The sequence below is a fragment of the Eretmochelys imbricata genome, chromosome 21 (genome assembly GCF_965152235.1).
Source record: "Eretmochelys imbricata isolate rEreImb1 chromosome 21, rEreImb1.hap1, whole genome shotgun sequence".
NCBI classification, from domain to species: domain Eukaryota; kingdom Metazoa; phylum Chordata; order Testudines; family Cheloniidae; genus Eretmochelys; species Eretmochelys imbricata.
In genome coordinates, this window is record NC_135592.1 from 9,043,309 (window position 1) to 9,068,541 (window position 25,233).

The following is a 25,233-nucleotide window of genomic DNA, read 5'->3' on the forward strand; positions in this document are numbered from 1 at the left end:
GAGTGTAGCACTGCCTGCAGCCAGAGTGGTCTGGGGCATCACTCTGGCATCAGAAATCAGGGGCAGAACCGTGCTCCACCTCCGGGATTGCACTTCGTGAAGAGCTGCCAGTTGGCAACTTGACCTGGCCGTAGAGGGCCTCAGCGCTGCTCAAATTAGTCCCGACTGCTCCTCCGTCATGCCAAAGTGGCCTCTGGACCCCCTGCTGAAAGTTAGCCCTTCACCCCACATTGAAATCTGAAATGGCACCCTGCAGAGATTTCTTCCTCGCTGCACAACAGGATCAGGAGCTGTTGAGTGCTGCTAAAAGCAGCAAGAAATACCCCGGTGAGTGTTGTTTAATAATAATAATAATTAATAATTAATATGTAAACTACAGGCACCAAATTTTGGCAAGTTGCCATCCCGCCCCAAATGAATACCTCTCTGCAGTGTCAGCCCAGGATCCGTGTGTGTGCGCGCTTTGAAAACTGGCCTATATTTTTGAAATACCATGCTGGCAATCCTAAGTATTGTATTAAATCCCAGACCAAAAAAACCGATTAAAATGGAATGAAGGTGTAGAGTCCGTCTCAGTGAAGGCCAGGGTAGAAAACATGACAGTGATGTTGTGATCATCTCCAAGCCCAAGAAATTCAGAGTTAAGATTTTTATTAAGAAATGGAAATGCATGGTGAAGAAACCCAAATAACTAACTCTGCTCTGCAGTGACACCATTTAATAGCAATAAGATTACGATTAAGGCATTTTAGGGTTTGGTATCCCATCTTAGACAAAGCTGACGCTTAAAGACACTTTTTGTGTGTCTCCCACTGCTCCATGAGCATAACTACTGGGCAGAGTTAAGGTTAAGAGTTACCACTGCCCCGGCAATACGTTCGATGGCAAATTGGAATTTGCGGAGCTAACGATGACTTAAATGTTTGGTCTTTTTCATGTAAGAGTCTCACCTAACCTTGCGTAATCTCTTTTAAGTACTTAGCTGGCCTCCGTACTCCAATTTTTACTGTGCTTACGTGCAAAGATTTGATTGACTGTCACACATTCGTGTAATTGCAAATGCAAATTAAGCCTACAGTTGCACACACGCCGCAGGTCCCCCAAAACGATTATAATCTTGTTGTTCTTTCCATTATAAGTCAGCTGCTGTGTGTGATCAAACTTTTCCTCCTTTGGAGAAAACATGCGATAGAGCTATCAGACTGCAAGCAAGTGGAAGATAAAGGGGAACAAGCAGCTGTTCTTGAGATAAAGGGTCCTTAGCCCTGTTAGTGCAAGCCTCAGCATGAAGTGTTATTGACAGTTGATAAGCTTCTGATATGTGAATGAGATAGTGGCAGAAGGAGGTGGAGACAACAGTGCACCCTTTGGGTATATATAGGCAGGGAGCCTGGGACTCCAACCTCAGCCTGGTGTCCAGGACTGAAGTGGTGGACTGTTTAGAAACTGCTTGCAAAAGAAGAGAATCATGAAGTGGCTGATCCTCGCCTTGGTGTGTCTCCACCTCTCGGAGGGGCTGGTGAGGTGAGCATGGAATAAGAGCATGGCCACATGACAGTGATGGCTGATTATGCTGGGGTGAAGGAAAGAATAGGAATGTTGTGGGGAGTGGTTTGAGAAGGAGAGTGGGACTCCTGGGTTCTGCCACTGACAGGCTCTATGACCTTGGACAAATCACTTAATTTCTCTGTGCATTAGTTTACCTGTCTTTAAAATGGGGACAATGCTACTGACCTTATGAGACTTGCAGATCGGTGAATCAGTAGAGCTTGTACAAGTGTGAAGTACTATTCTTAAGAACATTCGGCTTTTTCTTCCATGGCTTTGCATTTTCCCAGAGACCAAGGAAACAATAGTCCAGGGTTGGCCTTAACATTGAACATTGACATGATTACCCCAGTGTCCATCTCCCATTCTTAGCTTGCCAGTGTGCTACTTCCATATTTCAAGGAGGTCTTAAGAGAGCCAAGACTATGGAAGAGATTGGGTCAAATTTATCCCTGCTGCAATTACAATGAAGTCAGTCCCTGTGGAACCCAACTAATTAGTCCTAGCGCATTGGGTTCTTTGAGTGGCTGGAAAACATACCGCTAAACTACCCCATCCCAAACCTATTGAAGCTATGGAAGAGAAGCAGGAAGAGTGAGACCAAAAAGGAGAGAGGGAATAGGAAGAGGGAAAACGAAGAGGGGAGACTTGGTCACTGTCTTTTCATTCTGTGCAGAATCCCCCTGAGGAAATTCAAATCCATGCGGCAGGTGATGAAGGAGAAGGGCGTACTCAAGGACTACCTGAAGAACCACAAGTATGACCCAGCCAGCAAGTACTTCAACAACTTCGCTATTGACCATGAGGTCCTGGATAACTACCTGGATGTGAGTATGAGCCTGATTGGAAGAAAAAATGACAAAAATGGAGCAGAGACAAGGAAATGATGGAGGCTGTCAGCTGAGGAGCAGGGATGGGAGGAGAGAAATTCAAATGGAAAATACGATATCCAACTTGCACCAGCCCATCTTCTGTAGGACTGGTTCTTGTAGTGTACAGGAATCGGGTAGTATCCCCTTAAATAGTTTGTGGGCCTTCTCGTGGTGGTCACCGTGTTCTAGAGCAGCCACATGTATATAGCTAAGAGCTATATAGCTGGAGGTTGTTCGTAATGCTGAACAAAACATTCTGGTTGTTCTTTCAGATGTTTACTACTGAACATTGACTTAACTCCGCTTGGAAACTTTATGATGCAGAAGAAAAATGCCGCTTTTAGCCATTTTGAAACAGGCACCAGAGCAGTTTCTTTACCTTGTCAAATCTTTTTTTTAAACTTTCCCTTAATTTTTTTAGTAGTTTACGTTTAACACAGTCCTGTACAGTACAGTAGTTGCTTTATTTTTGGTCTCTGCTGCCTGACTGTGTTCTTCCAGTTCCAAATGAGGTGTGCGGCTGACCAATCAGGTCATAACTCTGCTGTTCGTAACTCTGAGGTTCTGCTGTAGTGAATAAACACAGTTATTTGGGACTCAGCTGTGCCTGGTGGTTCCTCCATATAGTTTTTATTCCGTGAGGAGTAAAAGACCCAACTGTTCTCCCGGCCCTAATAAAGAGCACTGGCTGCCCTTAGCTAGAATATATATTTAAGAAATTGAATCTCTCTGGGGGGAGAGGGAAGGGTTAAAATGGAAGTGGGGAAAGCTTGCCCTTTTTTGGAAACCCGTCGTTTGCAAAACCTCTAACTGCATGAGATTCCACCGTCTCTTGTCACCATCAACCCACCTGGCAGCCCCATTGATTTGAGATTACGTATGTGGTGCAGACGGCAGTGACGGTCTCCAGCATGCTCAATAGCACTATTGGTTGGCAAGTGACGTGGGTCATGAGAAGCAGAACCTGTGATGAAAAGAATGCCCCCTTTTCTCTAGATGTCCTACTATGGGGAGATCAGCATTGGAACCCCACCGCAGAACTTCCTGGTTCTCTTCGACACCGGCTCATCCAACCTGTGGGTGCCCTCTGTGTACTGCCAGAGCCAGGCCTGCAGTGAGTATTCCCCATGCACAAGGGGCCGAGGGAAATGTCTCTACCATGGAGGGAGGGTCTCGATCACAGTATCCCATCCTGGGCACTGACCGAGCCCTAATCCGGATTGGTTGTCAGGAATAATGTAGACATCCTTCAAATCCCAATATGATAGGAGTGTTCTGAAGTCCCGCTGCAAACAGAAAGATAGCCCAGGCTGTGGAAGTGCACGTCATTTACGTAGATTGGAAGCTCTGTGGGGTGGGGACCCTCTTTTTGTTCTATTTGTACAGCGCCTAGCACAGTGGGGGGCTAGTCCATGACTAGGGCTCCTAGGCTCTTACGGGAATTCAAATAATAATTGATTTAGGCACAGATATACACGCATACACAATAATTTAAAATAGATTGTGTTTGATTATATAATACACACACAGAAACACAGATTCTTCTTCTTTTCTTCTTTGGTTCCCATCCGTCAGCGCAGCTGTGACCCTTGAAGCCGAACGAAGTCTGTCCACCTCTTCCTATCTTGTCCCAGCTTCTTGGCTTTGTTCCTCTTTAAACCTTTTTGTTGTCTGTCAGTCTTCACCATGTCCATCCAGCGCATCCTTGGTCTTTCTCTCTTTCTGCCTGCTTGCATCTTTCGCCCTGTCTGGTACCCTTTCTGCATCTGCTCTAGACACATGTCCAGCCCTTCGCAGTTGTCTGTCTTGGATCTTCTGCAGCAGTGTTATTTCTAGCCCGGTTTATACGTCTATAAAAATAAAATCAATCTGTGTATTACCAAGGGGAGAAATTGTTACTCCAACGCTGTCAGTTCCATAACGGCCCTGCAGAATGGCGTGTGGAGGTGTCTGGGGTCCCAGAAAGCTATTTTAATCAGCGTAGGCAGAAGTGACAGGTTCAGAAGGCTGCATGTGAAGAAAGAGGCAAGTCAGGGAAGAATGGTCAAGTGGCAGGCACGACCCTGTTTTGTGCCTTCATCCCCCACCTGTAACGTGTGGGTGATTAGACCTATCTCGAAGGGAAGCGGTGAGGCTTCATTTATTAGGAATGGGTGCAAAGTGTTTGAGAACTGCCAGGGGAAGGTGCGACAGAAAGGTCAAGTTTTGCTATTCTTGGACCTTTCTAGAGGGGATTAATGGCGGGCTCAATTCAGGGTGGGGGTGGGGAGGTTCAACTCTGAGTCTGAATCTGTCATTCGGACGAGCTGACAGCTGACGCTGATCTGTGTTTACCGCTAGCCACCCACACTATGTTCAACCCCAGCGCCTCCTCCACTTACTCTTCCAATGGACAGACCTTCTCTGTGCAATATGGCAGCGGTAGCCTAACTGGAGTCTTTGGCTATGACACCGTGACGGTAAGTAATAGCCTCAGCCGAGGAGACGACATGTAGTTATTAGAGCTTAGCACTGGCTGGCAGGCGCTGGCATCCGAACTCCTTCAGCAGGCAGCGGTGGAAAGTCTCTGATTTCCCCTGTAGGCCCTGCCACCAGGGGGCTGAGATCACCCACTCTAGCTAGTGAATAGATGGCTCATTGGGGAGTTTTCTGTTCAAATAGTGCCTTTCCGAGGGCCAAAACGGAGACGCCTATTCCACTTTTAATCTCCAGATGATAAGGATCCAGCGTGAGCTTTTGAAGTGGGCTTTCAGAAATGAGGTGGCTGGAGAAAAGAAACAGGATGTTTGGGAGTCTAAGTATTTCAAACAAAACCCAAGGTGCTCAGCATTCCTTTTTCAACCCAGTGAACCTTCGGACTCCCGGGCTGTGTACAGAGAGGCACATGGAGCTGGAAAGCCTTTCTTTAGTTGGACATCCGCTAGTTGCAGAGCTTTGGAGGAATGTCTGAGCCTCAGTGGGTCTTGCTGGTAGTGAAGTAACAACACAATGGTGTAGTAATATTGTAAGAGGCAGCGTGGTCTAGTGGTGGGAGTCAGGAGACCTGGTTTTTACTGTCAACTCTGCCTCTGATGGGCTGGGTAAATAGCTTCACCTGTTTGTGCCTGTTTCCCAATCTGTAAAATGGAGGTGATGGTACCCACAGAAAGTGCTCTGAGATTTCTTGGCGGGTTAGATAAGTGCACCCAAAGTTCTCCTTCCTGGGTTTGCTAGGTTCAGTGGCCTGCTTGCTCTGTCTGGTTGTAATGGCTATTCCTATCTCTTGTGCCACAGATCGAGGACGTTTCCATCCCAAAACAGGAATTTGGCCTGAGTGAGACCGAGCCTGGCACCAGCTTTGTCTATGCTCAGTTCGATGGGATCCTCGGGCTGGGTTTCCCTGCCATTTCTGCTGGCGGTGCCACCACCGTGATGCAAGGTCTGATGCAGAAGAACCTCATCAGTGCCCCGCTCTTCAGCTTCTACCTGAGCGGGTAAGTAGGAGGAGGCCATTCCCCTGTCTCTTTAAGCCCTTGTGCTGTCTTTATGTTTCCCATGATCCTTTTCTCTTTGTGTCGGCTCCTCTGGTCTCCCATACCCTGAGGAGGGCCAACGGCAGAATAATGGTTAGGAGCAGACTTCATCCCTTCCCCTGGAAGTGCGTACTCCTTCTCTGCAGCCCCTTCTTCTCCCACTCAGAGCCGGGCAAACCGCTCAGTATGGGGAAGATCGCTGAGGTCATTCACCTTCCCCTCCCTGGGGTGAAGGTTCTACCCAATCAGACACAGCATGTTCCTCATGGGCTACGGTCTCTAGGCCTCACCGTACCATTTCCGCTCTGATTAGGCCTCATCTGGAGTACTGTGTCCAGTTCTGGGCACCACATTTCAGGAAGGATGTGGACAAATTGGAGAGAGTCCAGAGAAGAGCAACAAAAATGATTAAAGGTCTAGAAAACGTGACCTGTGAGGGAAGACTGAAAAAATTGGGTTTGTTTAGTCTGGAGAAGAGAAGACTGAGAGGGGACATGATAACAGTTTTCAAGTATGTAGAAGGTTGTTACAAGGAGGAGGAAGAAAAATGGTTTTTCTTAATCTCTGAGGATAGGACAAGAAGCAAAGGGCTTAAATTGCAGCAAAGGCGGTTTAGGTTGGACATTAGGAAAAACTTCCTAACTGTCAGAGTCGTTAAGCACTGGAATAAATTGCCTCAGGAGGTTGTGGAATCTCCATCATTGGAGATTTTTAAGAGTAAGTTGGACAAACACCTGTCAGGGACGGTCTAGATAATACTAAGTCCTGCCGTGAGTGCAGGGGACTGGACTCGATGACCTCTCGAGGTCCCTTCCCGTCCTATGATTTGCGCTAGACACTCAGCGCCAGCTTTCTCCCAGATGCCGAGTACTCTCAGCTACTTCCATGGCACCTTTGAACGCCAGGCACTAGATTGACAACTCCACCCTTGTTATAAGATGATTCATTTCCTCCAAACAGTAGATGAGGCTTTTCTGCAACACCCCATTGCAAACTGAATGGCACCCACCTGCCGTCACGGTGTCGGGGGACTGCCCAGGTTTGCAGCTCACTGGATGAATGTTCAGGTGTCACAGCACCAATGTGTCTGGTGCACGATGATCAAAAGCTCTGCATAAGCTTGATTCCTCCCCCCTCCCCGCGCAATTGCCACCAGGGCTGTTGGTCTATCTCTGAGAAGCTTTTTGTGCTATAACTCCAGCTAGGATCCTGGATGTTCCAGTCACAGGCTGTCTTTGGACTCTGTCGATGGCTATAAATAACCAGGCACTTTCTCACCTGTGCGTTTGTTTAGGCAAGAGGGCATGCAGGATGGTGGTGAACTTCTCTTTGGAGGAGTTGACTCCAGTTTGTACTCTGGTCAGATTGTCTGGACGGCCGTCACCCAGGATGCTTATTGGCAAATTGCAATTGAAGGGTAAGATTGTTGTCATTGGTATTTTCTGTAGGAATGTAGGGCCTCATCCTGATCCCATCATAATCAGTGGGAGTCCTTCCATTAATTTGAGTGGGCTTTGGTCATAATAAGAAACATAAGAATGGCCATACTGGATCAGAGGAATGGTCTATGTAGCCTGTCTTCCAGCTGTGGCCAATGCCAGGTAATCACTGAGTGATCCATACCCTGTCGTCCACTCCCAGCTTATGGCAATCAGCAGCTAAGGTCACCCAGAGCATGAGATTGCATCCCTGACGGTCTTGGCTAATAGCCTTTGATGAACCTGTCCTCCATGATCAGACAGAGGACTCTGGAAGTCAAGACCTGGACTCCTGGCTTCTACTTCTGACTCGGCTCCTAGGTTCTATTCCCGACTCTGCCCCCGAGTCTCTGTGGGACCTTAGATAACCCAGACTTCACAAGTTCCAGAGATCCCACGAGAACACAAAACAGTGGCTCGAACATCTCTAATGGCAGGACCCCATGTTCTTGGTTCATCACACAACAGAGATGGGTACATTGCTGCTGAATTTTCCTGCTGAAGTGTCCTGTGTTCTGTTCCCTTAGTTTCTCTGTTAAAGGACAGTCCACTGGCTGGTGTAGCGGTGGCTGCCAGGGGATTGTGGACACTGGAACTTCCCTCCTCACTGCTCCACAAGAAATCTTTTCGCAGCTGATGGAGGATATTGGTGCTCAGGAGAACAGCTACGGTGAGGTACGGAGAGGATGGGAGGCTTAAAAGTGGAAGAGGGGAAGAACCTTGCCTCTAAGCAGGTTTCTGTTAGGTGAAACAGCTCAGAGAAAGTATGGGCTAGTGGTTAAAGCAGGTGATTAGTTGTCTGGACTATTAGATTCTATTCTTGGATCTGCCACTCACTCTCAGTTGGGTCTTGGGCAACTCATTTAACCTTTTTGCGCCTGTTTGCCCATTTGTAAGGTGGACCGAATAATTTCTGCTTGTTCAGGGTGTTGAGGCCTTTTGAGTGTAGTAAAACATGTGACTTCCTTCCTTTTCCATGTGATTGTTATAAAGAGCTTTCCCGGGTTGATGGAAGGCGGCTCTGTGTGGAGAAGTGTGGGTTCAAGAGGCATGCGGGACGTAGCATTTTGTCTGCAGTGGCTGTGCACAGTACATAAACCTGCTCTTGCTTTCTCTCTCCACAGTACATGGTTAGCTGCAGCAGCATTGACAGCATGCCTACCATCTCCTTCACCATCAGTGGAACTAGCTTCCCGCTGAGCCCCTCTGCCTACGTGCTCCCGGTATGGATTTTCATAGCCATGCGCTATCCTCACCTTCCTTTACTTGTGGAGTCTCCTCTGGGTGGGCTCCCGGAGAGCTATATATTTGATATGGGTCTGCTGGGCACACCCATACTTGTGTTATCTATGTGATGGGTTATGACCAGAGCTTCCAAAACCAAAGGGCTTTAACTCAGCTTTCTATCTTCTCAACAGAGCAATAGCGGGGAGTGTGTCGTGGGCATCTCACCCACTTACCTGCCATCCCAGAATGGGCAGCCCCGCTGGATCCTGGGTGACGTCTTCCTCCGGTCATATTACTCTGTTTACGATGTAGGCAACAATCGGATGGGCTTTGCCCCAGCAGCGTAACTGCCACCGGCTGTCGTCCATGCTGCTCCAAACCGTCTCCTGCCTCTCCTCCAAACTGCTGGGCTGACACTGTGGCCCCCACATGCCTCTTTCCAAAGATTTTGAATGTCTCTCTGTACTGATCTTTTGCAAATTTCTGAAGCCTCTCTCTGGTGAAATCTGGGCTATGAGATTCTGGGCTCTCCTTCGAAGGTGACTGCAAATAAATAAAAGGCATTAAAACCATGAAGCAAATGTGTTTTGGTTTGATCTCTTGGTGCAAAATAAACACATGGCTGAGGGAAGCATGGCATCGAAACGGTATGTCATGGGCAGGAACACACAGCTGCTCTGAGCAGGGGTGAATTTAAAGCTAAACCAACCACAGGAATTCCATTTAAATACCACCTACTCTTAAGAGGGTGGTGTAGGATAGGGTGGCCTCAGTCATGCTGCGTCTCCAAGTTTAAATGCCACCTGGCTCACTACACCTTCATTTCCTTTGTTGGGACTAGTGGCTTGATAATATGCAGCCCTTTGAATCTGTAGATCTCAAAGCACTCTGACATGTGGAAACAGAGGCCCAGGGAGAGTGAGGTTTAAGCAGAACGCTGGTCACTTAGAAAACGATTGCCCCTCCTTTAGTTAAGATAAGGTCGATAAGAATGTTTGGTGGTTATGGAAAAGGCCTGAGAAGCATGAGTGCTGGTTCCATTCCTGACCCTGCCAATGAATTCCTATCTGAACTCAGGCCCCGCTGTGGGCCTCAGTTTACCCATCTGTTAACTGAAGACTACAGCTGGTCAGAAAAACTTCTGATTCAACAATTTGCTGATTCAGCAAAACTACAACATTTCACAAATCTGGCCTGATTTCACCAAAGAGCCAACGGAACCAGGAAGGTGGAACTTAAGGGAACCCGGCACATTTCAAAACCCTGGAATTGGGGGCTTATTGGCCCCTAATCTCCTGCTACAGAATCTGAGTTGATGTCAATGGGACATTGAACTCCTGGGCAGAAACATCTAGCTGCTCCTGATGAGCTACTCCAAGCATTGGCAAATCTAGGGGCCAAATTTTGCTCTCAGGTACAGTGCTCTCAGCTGCAATCAGTGGGAATCGCTCGTAACCTGTCTTGGGGTAACGGTGCCCCAGAATTTCAGTCCCAGCTCTACTGCTGACATTTGATGTGACAGAGGGCAAGTCACTTTCACTCTCTGCCATTTGGGGATAGGAACACTTTCCTCCTTACTTAATTTACCCTCACAGCCTCCTAGGGTTGCCAGTTTTGGCTGGACATCTTCCTGAACATAATCTTTACTTAAAGATTCATCTTTAATTCCTGGAGACTCTGGGATGATCCTGGAGGGTTGGCAAACCTGCCGCTTCCTCTTTTGACATTTGTGAAAGCACTTTGAACTCTGAAGAGAGGATTTTTATCTCCGCTACACCCACATAACCTAGAATAATTTAACACCAGGCTGCTCCTTGCTGGAAAATTAAGTCACATTGGAACATGACGGTTGTGTCTTTGCTCTCTTCACAATGTTAAGAATATGTGGAAACCACACAGCCCCAACTGGGTTCCGAAGAACCAGGTTTACTAACTGCATGCAGATAGACAAAGACAAGCTCCATGGGTATGGTGCTGCTCTGGCAGGATTCCAGTGGCTTCAGCAATAGAAGACAAGGATCCTGACTGCAGCTTTGCCTCCCCACCCAGCTCTGGGGCTGGAGGGGCAGAAAGCCTGGGTGCTCAGCCTCCATGCCCCCTCCAGCTGCAGGCAGGATGAAATAAAATTGACAAGAGTGTCCCAGCCTGCCTGCCTGCCGGGGAGCTGTCACTTTGATTTTCTTGACAGGGAGTTGACTTTTTTTTTTTTTTTGGCAAAACCTGAAAATTTCCCATGATTTTGCAAAAGAGGGCGTTTTGCTTGGGAAATGGTTCAGACAAATAATTTCCCACCAGCTTTAGTAAGAACCTATGGTACTAAATGACCAGGCCCCAGAAGGAATGTAACCACAGGGCATGTTTTGTGGCTGGGTCGTGCTAAGGACAGTTTCAGCTTTCTCTTGTGATTTATGTAATCCTTCTTGGTCAGTGGTGTGGCCACAAGATGTAAGTGACTCTTTGAAAAGTTCACATTTCCCCTTGTTTGCTCTAAGCCCCTGCACAGCCAACCTCATAAATACCTTTTGGAGAGTCTCAAAATGCTCTTCATAACTATCGCCAGGACTAGTATATCGTCTTAGTAAAACCGAGTGCCAGGAATGCCCTATCATACCCAGCCCATGGCTCACTGCCAAATGGCAGGTGCACAAACTATTCCAAACACTAGCCTGTTATATTGGAGTAAGCCTTTATGTGTGTGAATTTGGAGATAGGGGTGGGCAAGGTTGATCGTGGAGAAATGCTCTTCCCAACCGATGAGGCAAAAATCATCTCTCTCCCATGTAAAGTACGCTGATCCACGTGCAATACTGGCTTTATGGGATCCTGGAAATGGCCATTCACTGCATTCACTCCAGTTAACCTTGGATAGATTTCCAGAGCCCGGTAAGTGTGTCTCTGTCCCCGGCTGTATTGCAAATGGTAGTGGATGAGCTTGAAAAAATGTAGGCATTGCCCCTGGCGAAGTTTTACTTTCATGTGTGTTACCTTGAAATCACCATAAATACGGACAGCCCCATTCTTTTCCTAGTGACGCTATAAGGGGGCTCCATTCACTGCAGTTAACCTTGGATACAATTTCAGCATCCCGTAGCTGCCGCAGCTCTTCCTCTACCTTTTGGCCGTATCACAAAAGGCTAGTGGATGAGCTCCCATCATTAAGCACCATTTTTGTCTTTGTCTTTTATATTTGCTTTCGGAAGCATTGAGGAGCAGTGACTTAACAGAATTTCCATGATCTCAGCAAATCTTTCATCGGTTGGCTTAACAGGAGTAAGGCTGGGCAGCAAGTTACGGGTTTTAGTTGCCATTATGCTCAGTAAAACCACCAACCTTTTTTTCTCCTGGATATCATTGGCTCTGGTGCACTGTTCCGGTCTCGCACTATGGTTGGCTCAGCCCTCTACTAAACAATCAAACAAATAAATGTCCCCCAGACATCCAAACATTTTTAAACTAATTTTTTATCTCCATGAGCAGGTCACTACCAGTCCCTGTGTTGCAGGCACCCCAGGATGAGGGACCCATCTTCATCACCAGTTGTTGTGATTTGCTCACTTGAAAAGATGATATGTTCTTACCTCAGGTTAGCTAACACACGGTAACTAACATGAGGTACAGTCCTAATGGAGACAAGGCAATGTGTGGTTTTCATGTGTGGGAGTGTGATGTTATCTAATTAAAATATGATCATGCAAATCATTGTTGCTACCACTGTTATTTAATTGCAACAAATCTTATACAAAGTGTGATGTATGCCCAGAAAGGGATAAGCATCCTGCAGGATAATTGACCCAAAGTCAACCATTAGAGAGATGTTAGAACAGTATGTAAATGGTAATTAAGGCCATTCCATGGTAGATAGGCTAGAACTTTGAAATGAAAACCTATATTGTTACAAATTACTAATTGTATGTGTGGACTCATATTTTGTTTGATGCTAGCCATGTAAACAGACAGTTCCTGTCTGTCACTATAGCTATTGATTCAGAGATCAAAAGGATATATTAATATTTAGATGAATTGTAAACATAGTAACATCACCGTGTTTGTCTCTTTGAAATGTATAGCAAATCACCTGAGAATGATGGAAAATGGGCAATTGCCTTTTGTTAATCCATATAGCTAATTACCGGTGATGCTTAGGAAATGGATCTACTTCAAAAGTCCCCATAATTGTCTGTTGCTCACCAAAGGACTCGGAGCTGCCACAAGAAGGCCTGAAACGGTATAAAGATGCCTTGTGTCCTAATTCGTTTTATCTCAGATCTGCTTGATGTTTCATGCAGGGGAAGCTTAAGCCACAAGGCTGAGATCTCCAGTCCTTCACCCTGAATATGGACATTGGACTATAACCTATGGACTATTTCAGAAAGCACTCTTTTCAGCTACAAAGCTCTATGAATCTGAGCTCAGAACTGTACTCCTGTCTGTCAGTATACTGATCTTTTAACCAATACTCTTGCTCTTTTCTTTTTAAATAAATTTTAGTTTAGTTAATAAGGATTGGCTGTAAGCGTGTATTTGGGTAAGGTCTGGAATATTCATTAATCTGGGAGGTCATGTGTCCGATCCTTTGATTGGTAGAACTTTTTTATATGATGAATAAGATTTTCAGTAATCCTCATCATATTTGACTTGGGTGTCTGGGTGGAGGCTGAACGCTGGGTTACTTCAAGGGAACTGTGTTGCTGGCTTCTGGGTAACCAGTGGGGTATTATAGAAGCTGTTTTGGTAAATCTAAGTATTGGAATATCCACCAGCTTTGGGGATTGCCTGCCCCATTCGTCGCAGTTCACCCCAATTGAGTGATCTCAGGTGGCTCCCCTGAGACTCCGGTCACAGTGAGCAAGTCTCGAGGTGAAGGCTATGGGGGAGCCAAGGGTTAAAACTATTTTCACTGGGATTTTACCTCAGTTAGTCACCACGTGCTAGCTAGGATGAGCTAAGAACTCACCTTCTCTCCTAGCGAAGACCAGGGCTTCCCGTGAAGACAACATCTGTTACGCCAGACCAGAGCTGGTTGAAAATTTTTTATCTCTTGTTTTTTACTAATAACAAATGGTGGTTTGACAAAAATGGAAAACGTCTCCCTCAAAAATTTGGATTTCTTTGAAATTTTTTTGTTTTAACCCCGAAACACCTTTAAATTGAAATATTTAAAAGTTTGGGTGTTTTTTTAAGAAAGTCGAAGAAATGTTGATGGAAATAAAATGTTTCCATGTACATGGAAATTTTTTACAGGAAAAAAAAAATGAACCGACCAATTCTATTGTAGGGCTATGTCTATATGAAAGATTTTACAGCGGCAGAGCTGTACCAAGATTTCTTGTGTAGCTGCTCTATGCCAGTGCGAGAGAGCTTCCCCATCAACATAATTAAATCACCTCCAATGAGCGGCGGTAGCTATGTTGGTGTGACTACCACTCATGCCGGTGAAACGTATGTCACCAGGATTGTGTGCTTTTTTCACACCCCTGAGCAACGTAAGTTTTGCTGACATGTGGTAGCATCGAGATGGCCTAGATTTACACAAGTGAGAGCAGAATCTAGCTAATGTAACCTCATATAACTACTCAGCTCCACCATGAGGATTGCTATGGGTTGGGTTAAACCTCTTTGAAGCTGGTAGGCATAACAGCGGCCATTCATTCGGGATAAATGTAATTCAGGATGGAACTCCTTTAAGGCATAAATACTTGAAATAATAGAAGCCTCCACCCAAAGCAAAACCACAGGCAAGACTGGAGTAGGAGCCAGCTCTGAGGCCCAAAGGGAGTTCTGTTGCAATCACAGCAGGGCAGAATTTTTCAGCTGAAAATTTTCCAGGAAAAACGCAGATTTGTTTCAGCCAAAACGTTTTGAAAATTTGTTTCAAACTCACCAAATTGTTTCAGTTGAAAAAACAAACGAGTGTTTAGTTATGACATTTTATAAATGAAACTTTCTGAGCGATTCACAACAAATTTTGTTTAGAAATGTACTCCTAGTTTGTTTATGTTTTTTATTTATTAAAAAGCTCAAAAGCAAAACCAAAGGCTTTGTTTTGGGTTGAACAAGGCACTTTGGCCCAAAATATTTTTTTTTGGTACTTCCAATGATTTAAAAAACAAAACAGTTATTCACACAGCTCTAACTGTGATCCGATAAATTCAGGACCAGGAGATCGATTGGACTGGAGCGGTGTGTCTATGTGTGTGAGGGAAGAAGAGAAACACCACAGAAACAAATTCAGAAAAGGCCTGGGAGCATGGCTCTGAGACAGAGCCTAGAAAGAGGGAGATTTTGGGGCTAAGTGCTAGCTAGAAAGGGGCTTGGAACTGTGAGCAAAGAAACTGTCTCCTGATGTTTGATTCCTGTTGTTTTCAGGGAAACAGGACTTCATACAGTCTTTGTAAGTGAACCAGATTGCATCAAAGAACTACCTGACTCCAACGTGACTTTCTTCTCCTAAGCAAAACAATCAGCTAGGCCTTGAATTTTGGCTAACCACTAGGGTCAAAAAGAGATAACTGTATCAAATTTCCATTCATTGCAGCCAGCGGCGGATTTCTTCATTTTTGGCAAGGAAGTTTTGAAGAAAACAGATAACGCGCCAGTGTGGTGACATTTTGACAACACCTTTCTTTTGCTGTGAGCAGAGGTTTGCTTCTGAGCAGATCTTAATTGTTTGATCTTGCAGCCAACAGTGCTAATTGCTTTACAATCTCAGCACCCGACAAAAGAAACAAATGTCTTCATACTTCATGGAGAAATAAAATACACCAAGTGTAGACGCTGGGTGAGCTCTGTGATATGGAAATTTGGGTGCCAGCAGATAATGGAGCAGGGGGCAGTGCCCAGGATATAAAAGTAGGGGCTGTTGATCAGATGTGTCAGCCTAGTTTTGTGGCAGTGACCAACGTGTTAGGATCAGGAGCTAGTTGATGGAGAAATCAAGCACCAGGAAGTGGCTCATCCTGGCTCTCAGAAGGGCTGGTGAAGTGAGTACAGTATTCCAGAACAGATATTGTAGTGAGGAGTGCGTAGAAGTACCCACATAGTAAATAGATCAGCATTTCTGTATTCTGTTAAGTCATGTCCTTATGTTCCTTACAAAGTACTACTAATTGTATGATATTTGTAAATCTATTTCTGCCTCTGCTCAGGCGTTCCCACTTTGTGTGGTAACACACTAAGCTGTATGAGGAAGGAACAGCATTATGGCAGGACACAGAGGGGAACAACATGAGAGATACTTGGGAGGACGAACCATTTCCTGAGCTGCTCTTTTTCTGTGCAGAGTCACTCTGAAGAAAGGAAAGTCTATGCGAGAGGTGATGAAGGAGAAGGGAGTTCTGGAGGATTTTCTGAAGCATCACAAAGTTGATCCTGCCAGGAAGTACCACTTCAATAATTAAAATGTCGCCTATGTACCAATAGCCAACTATCTGGATGTGAGTATTAAGGCTTTCTCTCCGTCTGTCTTCTTTCTTTATGTAGTCTTGCTAGCCTTCTTTCCTACCTTATTACCTAGTCAGTCTATGTACTTCTGTGGTCACAAGTCAATGGATCCCTCTTTTCAAACCTTGGAAATCTGTAACTATTTTGAAGTGGTTTGGATGAAAAAAATCTCACGGAATACAATGAACACACAAGTTCTGCTTCGAATTATATTTCTGTTTGGAGAAAAAGCAGAGTCTAGGTTGCCCTGTCGTCCCCCCCCCAATTTATCATTCCCAAATGTTTGCTGTGTATTCCCTGGGATACATCGTGTGTCTTCTCCAGAGACTGGGCTTATGGTTATAGTGCAGGACTGGGAGTCAAGAAGTCACAGTTCTGTTCCTGGCTCTGCGACTGACTTGCTGGGTGAATTGGGCAAGTCACTTCCCTTCTTCATACCTCGATTCCCCCGTATGCAAAATAATGGAACACCCCTGTGGAGCTTAATTCCTTAAAGGCTGTAAAGACCTTTGGCATCTTCAAATGGAAGATGCTAGAGAAGTCAAACTGTTGGAAAATGATTAAGAACATAAAGGAATCCACCTGCCCACACATCTTCTCTCTTTTGCAGTCCTTCTACTTTGGAGAGATCAGCATTGGAACTCCGCCCCAGAACTTCCTGGCTCTCTTCGACACCGGCTCCTCCAACCTGTGGGTGCCCTCTACATACTGCCAGAGCCAAACCTGCAGTGAGTACTGCTCAGCTGTTTAATATTCGGTAGATGCATGTCCTGTGTGCATGGCTCCTGAGAAGCGGAGTCCAATTCCAACTAGGCAAGAAGATATAGCATCTTGCGAACCAAAAATGATCCTCTCAGACAGTATTTGTGAATGTCATACTAAGGTATCGGCTAGTCTCCTAGAGCTCTTTTCTAAGCCCTGAATACGGTATGGATCACTCTTTCCTTATAAAAGGGTACTACAATATTGTAAAATAGTAGTCCAAAACTCTACAGCTGAGATACTGCACTGTAGAATACTGTAGTGTGTATACTAAAGTTTAAGCAGTCACGCTGGGAGGCAACAAATGTTATGAATGGCAAAACTATTACCCAGAGCTTTAGCTGGTATAAATTGGGTTCAGTAGAGCGACACTTATTTACACCAGTTGAGGATCTGGCCCATAATTCTTAAAGGTTATGGTTTCGGGTACAAGGTAGGTAAATAAAAAAGATGGGCATTTAAAAAGGTCATATCAAAACTCCCAGGCTGACTCTTGGCCCTGTTCTTTCTAGGGTGACCAGATGTCTCGATTTTATAGGGACAGTCCCGATTTTTGGGTCTTTTTCTTATACGGGCTTCTATTGCCCCCCCACCCCTTGTCCCGATTTTTCACATTTGCTGTCTGGTCATTTCACTCCACGGGAAGTCAGCTGTTGGGAAATGCTGCCTCGTCAGGGCACTCAGTCCGCAGTGGGACTGGCTCAAATCACATTGCAGCCACCAAAGAGAATGACCATGATGTTGCAATCTTGTTTGTAATCTAGCCAATCATGCAAGGTTCAACCCCAGCCAGTCATCCACCTTTCCCGACATTGGAGTGACCTACACCCTGGACTATGGGTTTGGAGACCTGACTGCGGTTTTAGGTTACGACACAGTGACAGTAAGTGAAATTTGCGCCACTCCCATCACGCGTTGTCATTAGAGCTGTGTCTCTGGCATCATCGGACGTCACTGGGATTAATGGGGTTGTGGTTAGTAATGTCTTGCCTTGAATGCAACTTACTGAAGCGTGTACCCCACATAGCAGCAGGAATAGGTGATACATCTTTCTAGTTTAACTGCAGTGGGCTTGGAAACATTTATCTGAGGTAAATTCCACTGGCCTCAGTGTTGTGACAGCAGCAGTGAATTTGGTCCTGTACATTTGATTTTTATGTTGTTAATTAGACCCTGTTAATACAGGACATAATAAGGGCTTGTGTACGTGAGAAACTTGCACCAATTTTGACTTAAGGTGTGAATTTAAACCGATTAAGTTAAATCCGCGCAAACCCCCGTGTGGATGCCCTTGTGTTGTTTTGAGTGGCTTATTTTGGTGTCATTAAAGTTGATCGGGAACGTAAGAGTGGGTTAGCTTCGTTAAGCAAAGTGACATAAAGCCACTCTTAAACCGAGAGAAAAACTTCTATACAGGAGTTTGCACCAGTTTAGCTGAACTGGTTTAAAAAGTGATTTAAGTTAAACTTGTGCACCTTTCTTGTGTAGACAAGCCTCAAGTTAACCAGTGCATAGGTCAGTTAGGAATAATGCTAGCTATACTGACCATTACTAGGCACAAATTCTATGGCTATGTTTTTTTTCCCGATTTTGCTGTGCCTTGAATTTTCTTCTCTGATTGAGACACTGTCCTCAACTGACTCCCACCCCATATGGAGCATATGCAGCTGCTTAGAGAAGCATCAGATCTAACCCTAATGATGTGCTTTATCAGACTGTCTTGAGCGTCAGCCACCCTTGAGAATGAAATGGTTACTTGTTTTCATTGTCAACATTTAGGATAAAATTCTCGCCACGGCCAATGATTTTCTTCCCTGGTAGATCCAGAACATCACCGTTGAACACCAGGAATTTGGTCTGAGTCAGGATGAGCCTAGCAGCCCCTTCTATTACACATATTTTGGTGGGATTTTGGGAATGGCTTATCCTCCTGTAGCAATACCGGGGTACAACACACTTATGCAGGAGATGCTGCAGCAGGGCCAGCTTACTGAACCCACCTTCAGTTTCTATTTCTCACGGTAAGATCTCTCTCTCACCTCTCCTATATATTTTCGGTCTATATTTCCATCTCTCTCTCTCACCATATATTTACCGCTTAGTCTGGTTTCTTACTGTCGATCCATCACCCGGCCCCCCCATCCACATGTATTTTATGCCCCATGCTCCAGAGGTCAGAATCTGATATTTTAACTATTTGTCTGATATTTTAACTATTTGTGTTTCCAGGCAACCAACGTATGATTACGGAGGGGAAGTCATCTTGGGAGGCATTGACACCCAGCTGTTCTCTGGCCAGATTACCTGGGTTCCTGTTACCCAAGAAGTTTACTGGAAGATTGGTATTGAGGAGTAAGTTTTGTTTGCAATCTCCCCCTTTATTAACAGGGGTGTGAGCCTTTCTTCCTGGTTGTCCATGGGCAGCCTTTCCAGCTGTAATTAATGAAGTCAGCTGCCTTTTGTGAACTCAACTTTTCTGTGCCAGAGGCTGAAAAAAGGAGGAATTCTGTGTCCTTCTCTAGCTAGCCTAGAGAGATTATTACTTACACAAGATCTGATCTTGGCCCAGGATAAAGGTTGGGTCTGGATTTCAGACACTCTCTCAAAAGACTTTGGATCCAGGGTTTTGGTTCAAGTACTGCTAAAAGCGCCTATTATAGGCCCCAATTCAGCAAAGGTCTTAAGCATTATCTTTAAACATGTCCTGAAGTCCTGATGCTTAAGTGCTTAAGTGCTTTGCTGAAGAGAGAGGGAGTTAAGCCCGCACTGAAAGTTAAGCGTGTGCTGCCGTCCTTTGCTGAATCGGGGCCAGTGGCAGAGCTTGGCTCTGTAGAATAAGGGTCTCTGAACTGCACGTTACAGAATATCTGAAGCCTTGTGCTCTTGGTTCAGCCTTCATCAGAGGCATTCTCGTGGCTGACAGACGTGCACAGTGAAGTCTCTTGGGCTTCCCTCCTTAGGTTTGCTATTGGACAGCAGGCGACTGGCTGGTGCAGCCAAGGCTGCCAGGGCATTGTGGACACCGGGACGTTTCTGCTCACCATCCAAGAGCAGTACATGGGGGATTTCCTGGAGGCTGTGGGTGCTCAGGAATCCAACGGAGAGGGAGGAGCTAGAGGTGCCTGGCCACACTGCCGAGGACATCTGTGAGGGATCTTGCAGTGCCTGACACGAGGAATCCAAGACATAAGATGAGACTGATGGGTTTTTGGGTGATCAGACAAGGATTCCTAGAGGAGCTCAGCGGTTTAAACCAGAGGTTTAAAGCTGGTGACAGCACTAACTCCATCTGGGGAAACAGAAAGTCTCCCCTGAGTTTGGGGGGAGAGCTTCTGATTTCCCTTTCCCCAGTGTAAATCAGAAGCAATTCTGCCCAAGTCAGTGGGCCAGATCATTAGTTGGTATAAATGGGCATAGCTCTGGAGCGACGTTGACTTACACACTCTGAAGAGCTGGCCCAGTGTAAAGTCAGCATGAGATTTGAAGCAGGCCGGTTGGGCGTAACCTTGCAGGTGGCCACACGTCAGACAGAAGAGTGTGTGTGAGGCTGGTGAATTGCTGCCCATGTAATGGCAGAGTGCTGCAGAGGGGTTTCTACTAGAGCTGTGTGACTAACTGGTTTTGCAGTTTCTCCAGCCAACCAAAAATTTGGGGGAAATATTTGGTTCTGTTCCAAAAAAGGTTAATTTTTTCAGCAGATTGGAAGAGTTAATGTCAGGCCATCATACCTGGTGTGAGCGTTTCCCTTGATAAGCTATAGCCCCATGGTTAGGGAATGGGAGAGCCCCAGGTCTGAATCACTGCTCTGGAGTAGGGACTTGAATTCAGATCTTCCTCTCTCCCAGGGGAGTGCTCTAACCACCAGGGCCAGGCTATTCTGGGCTGTTACCTGCAAAAATCTAGGGCACTGCATCTATATGCTACTGAGGGCTCAAGACGTGACCGGGTTCATTTAGGTAGCCCACTTTTTCCCTACCAAGGGCTTAAGGTGTAAAGCACCTACTCTTACTCACGGGGCTCAAGGAAAACCTGGTCAATTTAAGTACCCGCCCTTACCCACGGTGCTCAGGGCCATACGGGTCCGCAGGATCTTTTCCCAGTGAAGAGCCTTACACAGCTGTGCTCTGAACATCTATTTATTAGCAACGTACAGAGAACACATACGCCAAACCAATCTCTTATGCTTATCACTCCCAATATACAGACAAACTTCACCCCTTCAGGGTTCCCTTGTCTGGGGGTGCCGGTTGATGCCTCTGCACATCATGGTCATGCAGAGGGGTCCGAGTGCTAGCTCTGGAGATGGTTCCCAAAGAGCATTGCTTTTTATTTGCATTATATAGGTAAAACTAGTGACCGCCTTTAACTTCACTAATCCTATTACATTATACGATCCCCCTAGGCAGAAAAATTTAACCTATTGTGCACTGGCACCTATGTTTCCTCCTCCCTGCTCAAATCTTTTTTGTGCTTTATCTTTCATATCCGAATTGTAACTTATTTATGACTTTCTTTGTTTGTGCAGATGGTCAGCATATATTCTCTGGTCAGAGCTTATCTGATCTATTTTACCATTTGTTGGGGTCTCTCTAAAACTTCCCAACACCTGGGTGTCTCTATTTTACAGCCCTTGGTGTTATAACTCTGGTTAGGGGCATTCCTGAGGTGGGGATGCTTTAAGCACTGGAATAATTTTTTCTCAATTTTAGTGGTGAAATCCCTGAGTTTCACTCAAGGCTAGTTTAGTATAGGGGTGAGTCAAGTCACAGGCTGACAGGGCTGGGTTGCTCTCAATTGCTTCTGTTGAAGCTGTTCCACTTCGTATAAATGCTTAAATATTTATAGTGCCAAAGAGAGAGAGAGAGTGAATGAGTGCGAATCCTCTATTGACGCTCACCTGATGGGTAAGAAGTGTGGATTTAAATCATTCTCTGCCTGATTCTCATGTTGAAATGGAACAGCTTCAACAGGAGAGACTGAGAGAAACACACCTTGCAATAGACTAGTGGTTAGAGCACTCACTTGGCACAGGGGAGATCTGAGTTCAAGTCCCTGCTACAGGGTGGGGATCTTAATGTAGATTTCCCACCTCCCAGGAAAGGGCCCTCACCAAAGGTTATAAAGAGGGAACACATGTGTGAGCACTGGCACATGGTTTCCTGGCCCTGAGAAAACTTTCCCCAGCTGAAACTATCAGATCAAGTTCATGAATAGTTTTGGTCCATTTTTCAGCAAAACAATTCTCCCAGCTCTAATTTCTGCCCTCAGTTGGGTGGAATGGTAGATGCTGTATAGTGGCCATTCTCCTCTGTTGGGAGCAGCCTCTGCTCTAGGTTGTAACTGTCTCAACCCCCTCTTGTTCTTTTCTTTCACAGTACATAGCTAGCGGCAGCAACGTCCAGAACGTGCCGACCACCACCTTCGTCATTAATGGATCCCAGTTCCCGCTGCCCCCCTCCGTCTACGTCCTCAATGTATGTATCATTTAAAGGCAAAACCAACTTCTATCTTACAGAGACAATGAACCATGCACGGGTGTCAGACAGGGAGTCAGAGCTTCTGTGCAAAGACAGAGACCTTTCCCACTCCATCCCACCACATTGCAGCTCTGTTTGCCTGTCATTTCTAACAGCACTCAAAAACCGATGGGGTGTTTGTGTTCCCACAATGCGAGCTTATGGGGGCCTGCTCCTGCTCCCATCAGAACCATTGCAAAGCTCTTAAAAATGCCACTGGCGTGTCAGAGTGCAGCTTATACATCCCTACAGACGTGTCTATCTCTTTTTCCCCCTTACAGAACAATGGCTACTGCAGAGTTGCGGTTGAGACCACTTATGTATCTTCTCAGAATGAGCAGCCAATCTGGATCCTGGGTAACATCTTCCTTAGGGAATATTATTCTGTCTTTGATATGGCTAACAACAGAGTGGGCTTTGCCCCATTAGCCTAGCCAAACCAGGCCTCACCAGAACCAGATGAAGGCATTCCCTTTCCTGTCTAAAGCTTCTCTCCCGGACACTGTTGGGATCAGACTGAGTTCATATGGACAGATTGAATCATTCTTAATGTACCTTGCATACAAGCGGGGGAGGGATAGCTCAGGGGTCTGAGCATTGGCCTGCTAAACCCAGGGTTGTGAGTTCAATCCTTGAGGGGTCCATTTAGGGATCTGGAGCAAAAATTGGGGATTGTTCCTGCTTTGAGCAGGGGGTTGGACTAGATGACCTCCTGTGGTCCCTTCCAACCGTGATATTCTATGATTCATACAGCCTTAGCTTGCTTTTGGCTTGTGGGTAACAATCAGTGCTCTCCAGATGTATTATTGTGAATAAACTGCAAAGAGTCAAATTGCTTTTTGTTGCCTTTGGAGTTTGTTGAGTGAAGAATGAGCCCAGCTGTTTGTTTGTGGTGTCACAACCTTATTAACACACACCAATTGCTACCTAGGTATAAAGGAGGAAATTAACCTCTCGGTGATCCATTTCTGCCCCAATTTCAAAACAGCTAAGCACATAGCAGCTCCCATTGAGAACAATGGATTAAATCCCCCTTTTGTTTCTATTAGGAAATCTTCTGTAGCATAGAATGACCTTTCTTTGCACAGCTGTAATGGAGATGCTGCTGCTTGACTAGCTGGCAAGGGAATGTGGGCAGCTTCATCCCCTGATGCTGGCAATAAGCTTTGAGATTCTCAGATGGGATGGGGATAGCAGGCCAAAATGTGGTTGCTGTGAAGAAGGTAGAGATCCTGTTTGTGCTCTGTATTTACATGCTATTACCATCACATAGATGTCCTGAGGTGCTGGCTCTGTTCCTATCCAAGACTACCCTAACCAGTGGAATAGTACATGGTAAGGCTCTCAAGCAATTAAAAAATTAATTGTGATTAATGCTGCCCATTTCTTGTTTACAATGTCACCTGAAAATAAGAACAGGCATTCACATGGCACTGTTGTAGCCAGAGTCACAAGATATTTACATGCCAGATGTGCTAAAGATTCATATGTCCCTTCATGCTTCAACCACCATTGCAGGGGACATGCGTCCATGCTGATGACGGGGTTCTGCTTGATAACAATCCAAAGCAATGCGGACTGATGCATGTTCATTTTCATCATCTGAGTCAGATGCCACTTGCAGAGGTTGATTTTCTTTTTTGGTGGTTCGGGTTCTGTAGTTTCCGCATCAGAGTGTTGCTCTTTTAAGACTTCTGAAAGCATGCTCCACACCTCATCCCTCTCAGATTTTGGAAGGCACTTCAGATTCTTAAAGCTTGGGTTGAGTGCTGTAGCTATCTCACATTGGTGCCTTCTTTGCGTTTTGTCAGATCTGCAGGGAAAGTATTCTTAAAATGAACAATTTGTGCTGAATCATCATCTGAGACTGCTATAACATGAAATACGTGGCAGAGTGTGGTAAAATAGAGCTGGAGACATACAATTTTCCCCAAAGGAGTTCATTCACAAATTTAATTAATGCATTATTTTTTTAATGAGCCTCATCAGCATGGAAGCATGTCCTCTGGAATGGTGGCCGAAGCAGGAAGGGACATATGAATGTTTAGCATATCTTGCACGTAAATACTTTGCAATGCTGTCTACAAAAGTTCCATGCAAATGCCTGTTCTCGCTTTCTGGCAACATTTTAAATAAGAAGTGAGCAGCATTATCTCCTGCAAATATAAACAAACTTGTTTGTCTTAGCAATTGACTGAACGAGAAGTAGGACTGAGTGGATTTGTAGGCTCTAAAGTTTTACATTGTTTTGTTTTTGAGTGCAGTTATGTAAGAAAAAAACCTACATTTGAAAGTTGCACTTTCATGATTAAGAGATTGCGCTACAGTACTTGTATGAGGTGAATTGAAAAATACTATTTCTTTTATCATTTTTACAGTGCAAATATTTGTAATAAAAATAATATAATGTGAGCAGTGTACACTTTGTATTCTGTGCTGAAATTGAAACCAATATATTTGAAAATGTAGAAAAACATCCACATTTTTTTTTAGTAAATTTCAAATGGTATTCTATTGTTTAACAATGTGGTTAAAACTGCGATTAACCGCAATTAATTTTTTTGAGTTAACCACATGAGTTAACTGCGATTAATCAACAGCCCTAGTACATGGAGTTCCTGATTTCCCATGACTGCACTTAAGTAGCTTTAGTTCTGCCAAAGGCTGGTTACTGTTTCACATGTTGCCAGTGCAGAACCTAATATGGAAACACAAACTCAGCCTCAGAGAGGTGACGGACTAGGAAAAAAACACAGACAGCAGCTGTGCGAAACCTGCTCCCACTGAAGTCTGTGGGAGTTCCGCCATCGTCTTCAGTGGGATCAGGATTCGGAGGTGCAGCCCAGGCGGGCAGAAGAGCTGCCAGGATGGCTGAGGA

The 25,233-nt window shown here is 45.3% G+C and overlaps 1 protein-coding gene and 1 pseudogene across 1 annotated transcript; both read left to right on the top strand.

Annotated features, from left to right (window-relative positions):
* The first annotated feature begins 1,468 nt into the window (after positions 1–1,468).
* LOC144277997 (gastricsin-like) lies at positions 1,469–9,084 on the top strand. Its single transcript, XM_077839065.1, has 9 exons — positions 1,469–1,524; positions 2,225–2,375; positions 3,417–3,534; positions 4,761–4,879; positions 5,694–5,893; positions 7,227–7,349; positions 7,938–8,085; positions 8,535–8,633; positions 8,829–9,084. Exons 1-9 carry the CDS (start codon positions 1,469–1,471, stop codon positions 8,982–8,984), a joined length of 1,170 nt encoding a protein of 389 aa, XP_077695191.1. The 3' UTR covers positions 8,985–9,084.
* Positions 9,085–14,063: 4,979 nt separating this feature from the next.
* Positions 14,064–22,789, top strand: LOC144278302 (pepsin B-like; annotated as a pseudogene).
* Positions 22,790–25,233: the final 2,444 nt, after the last annotated feature.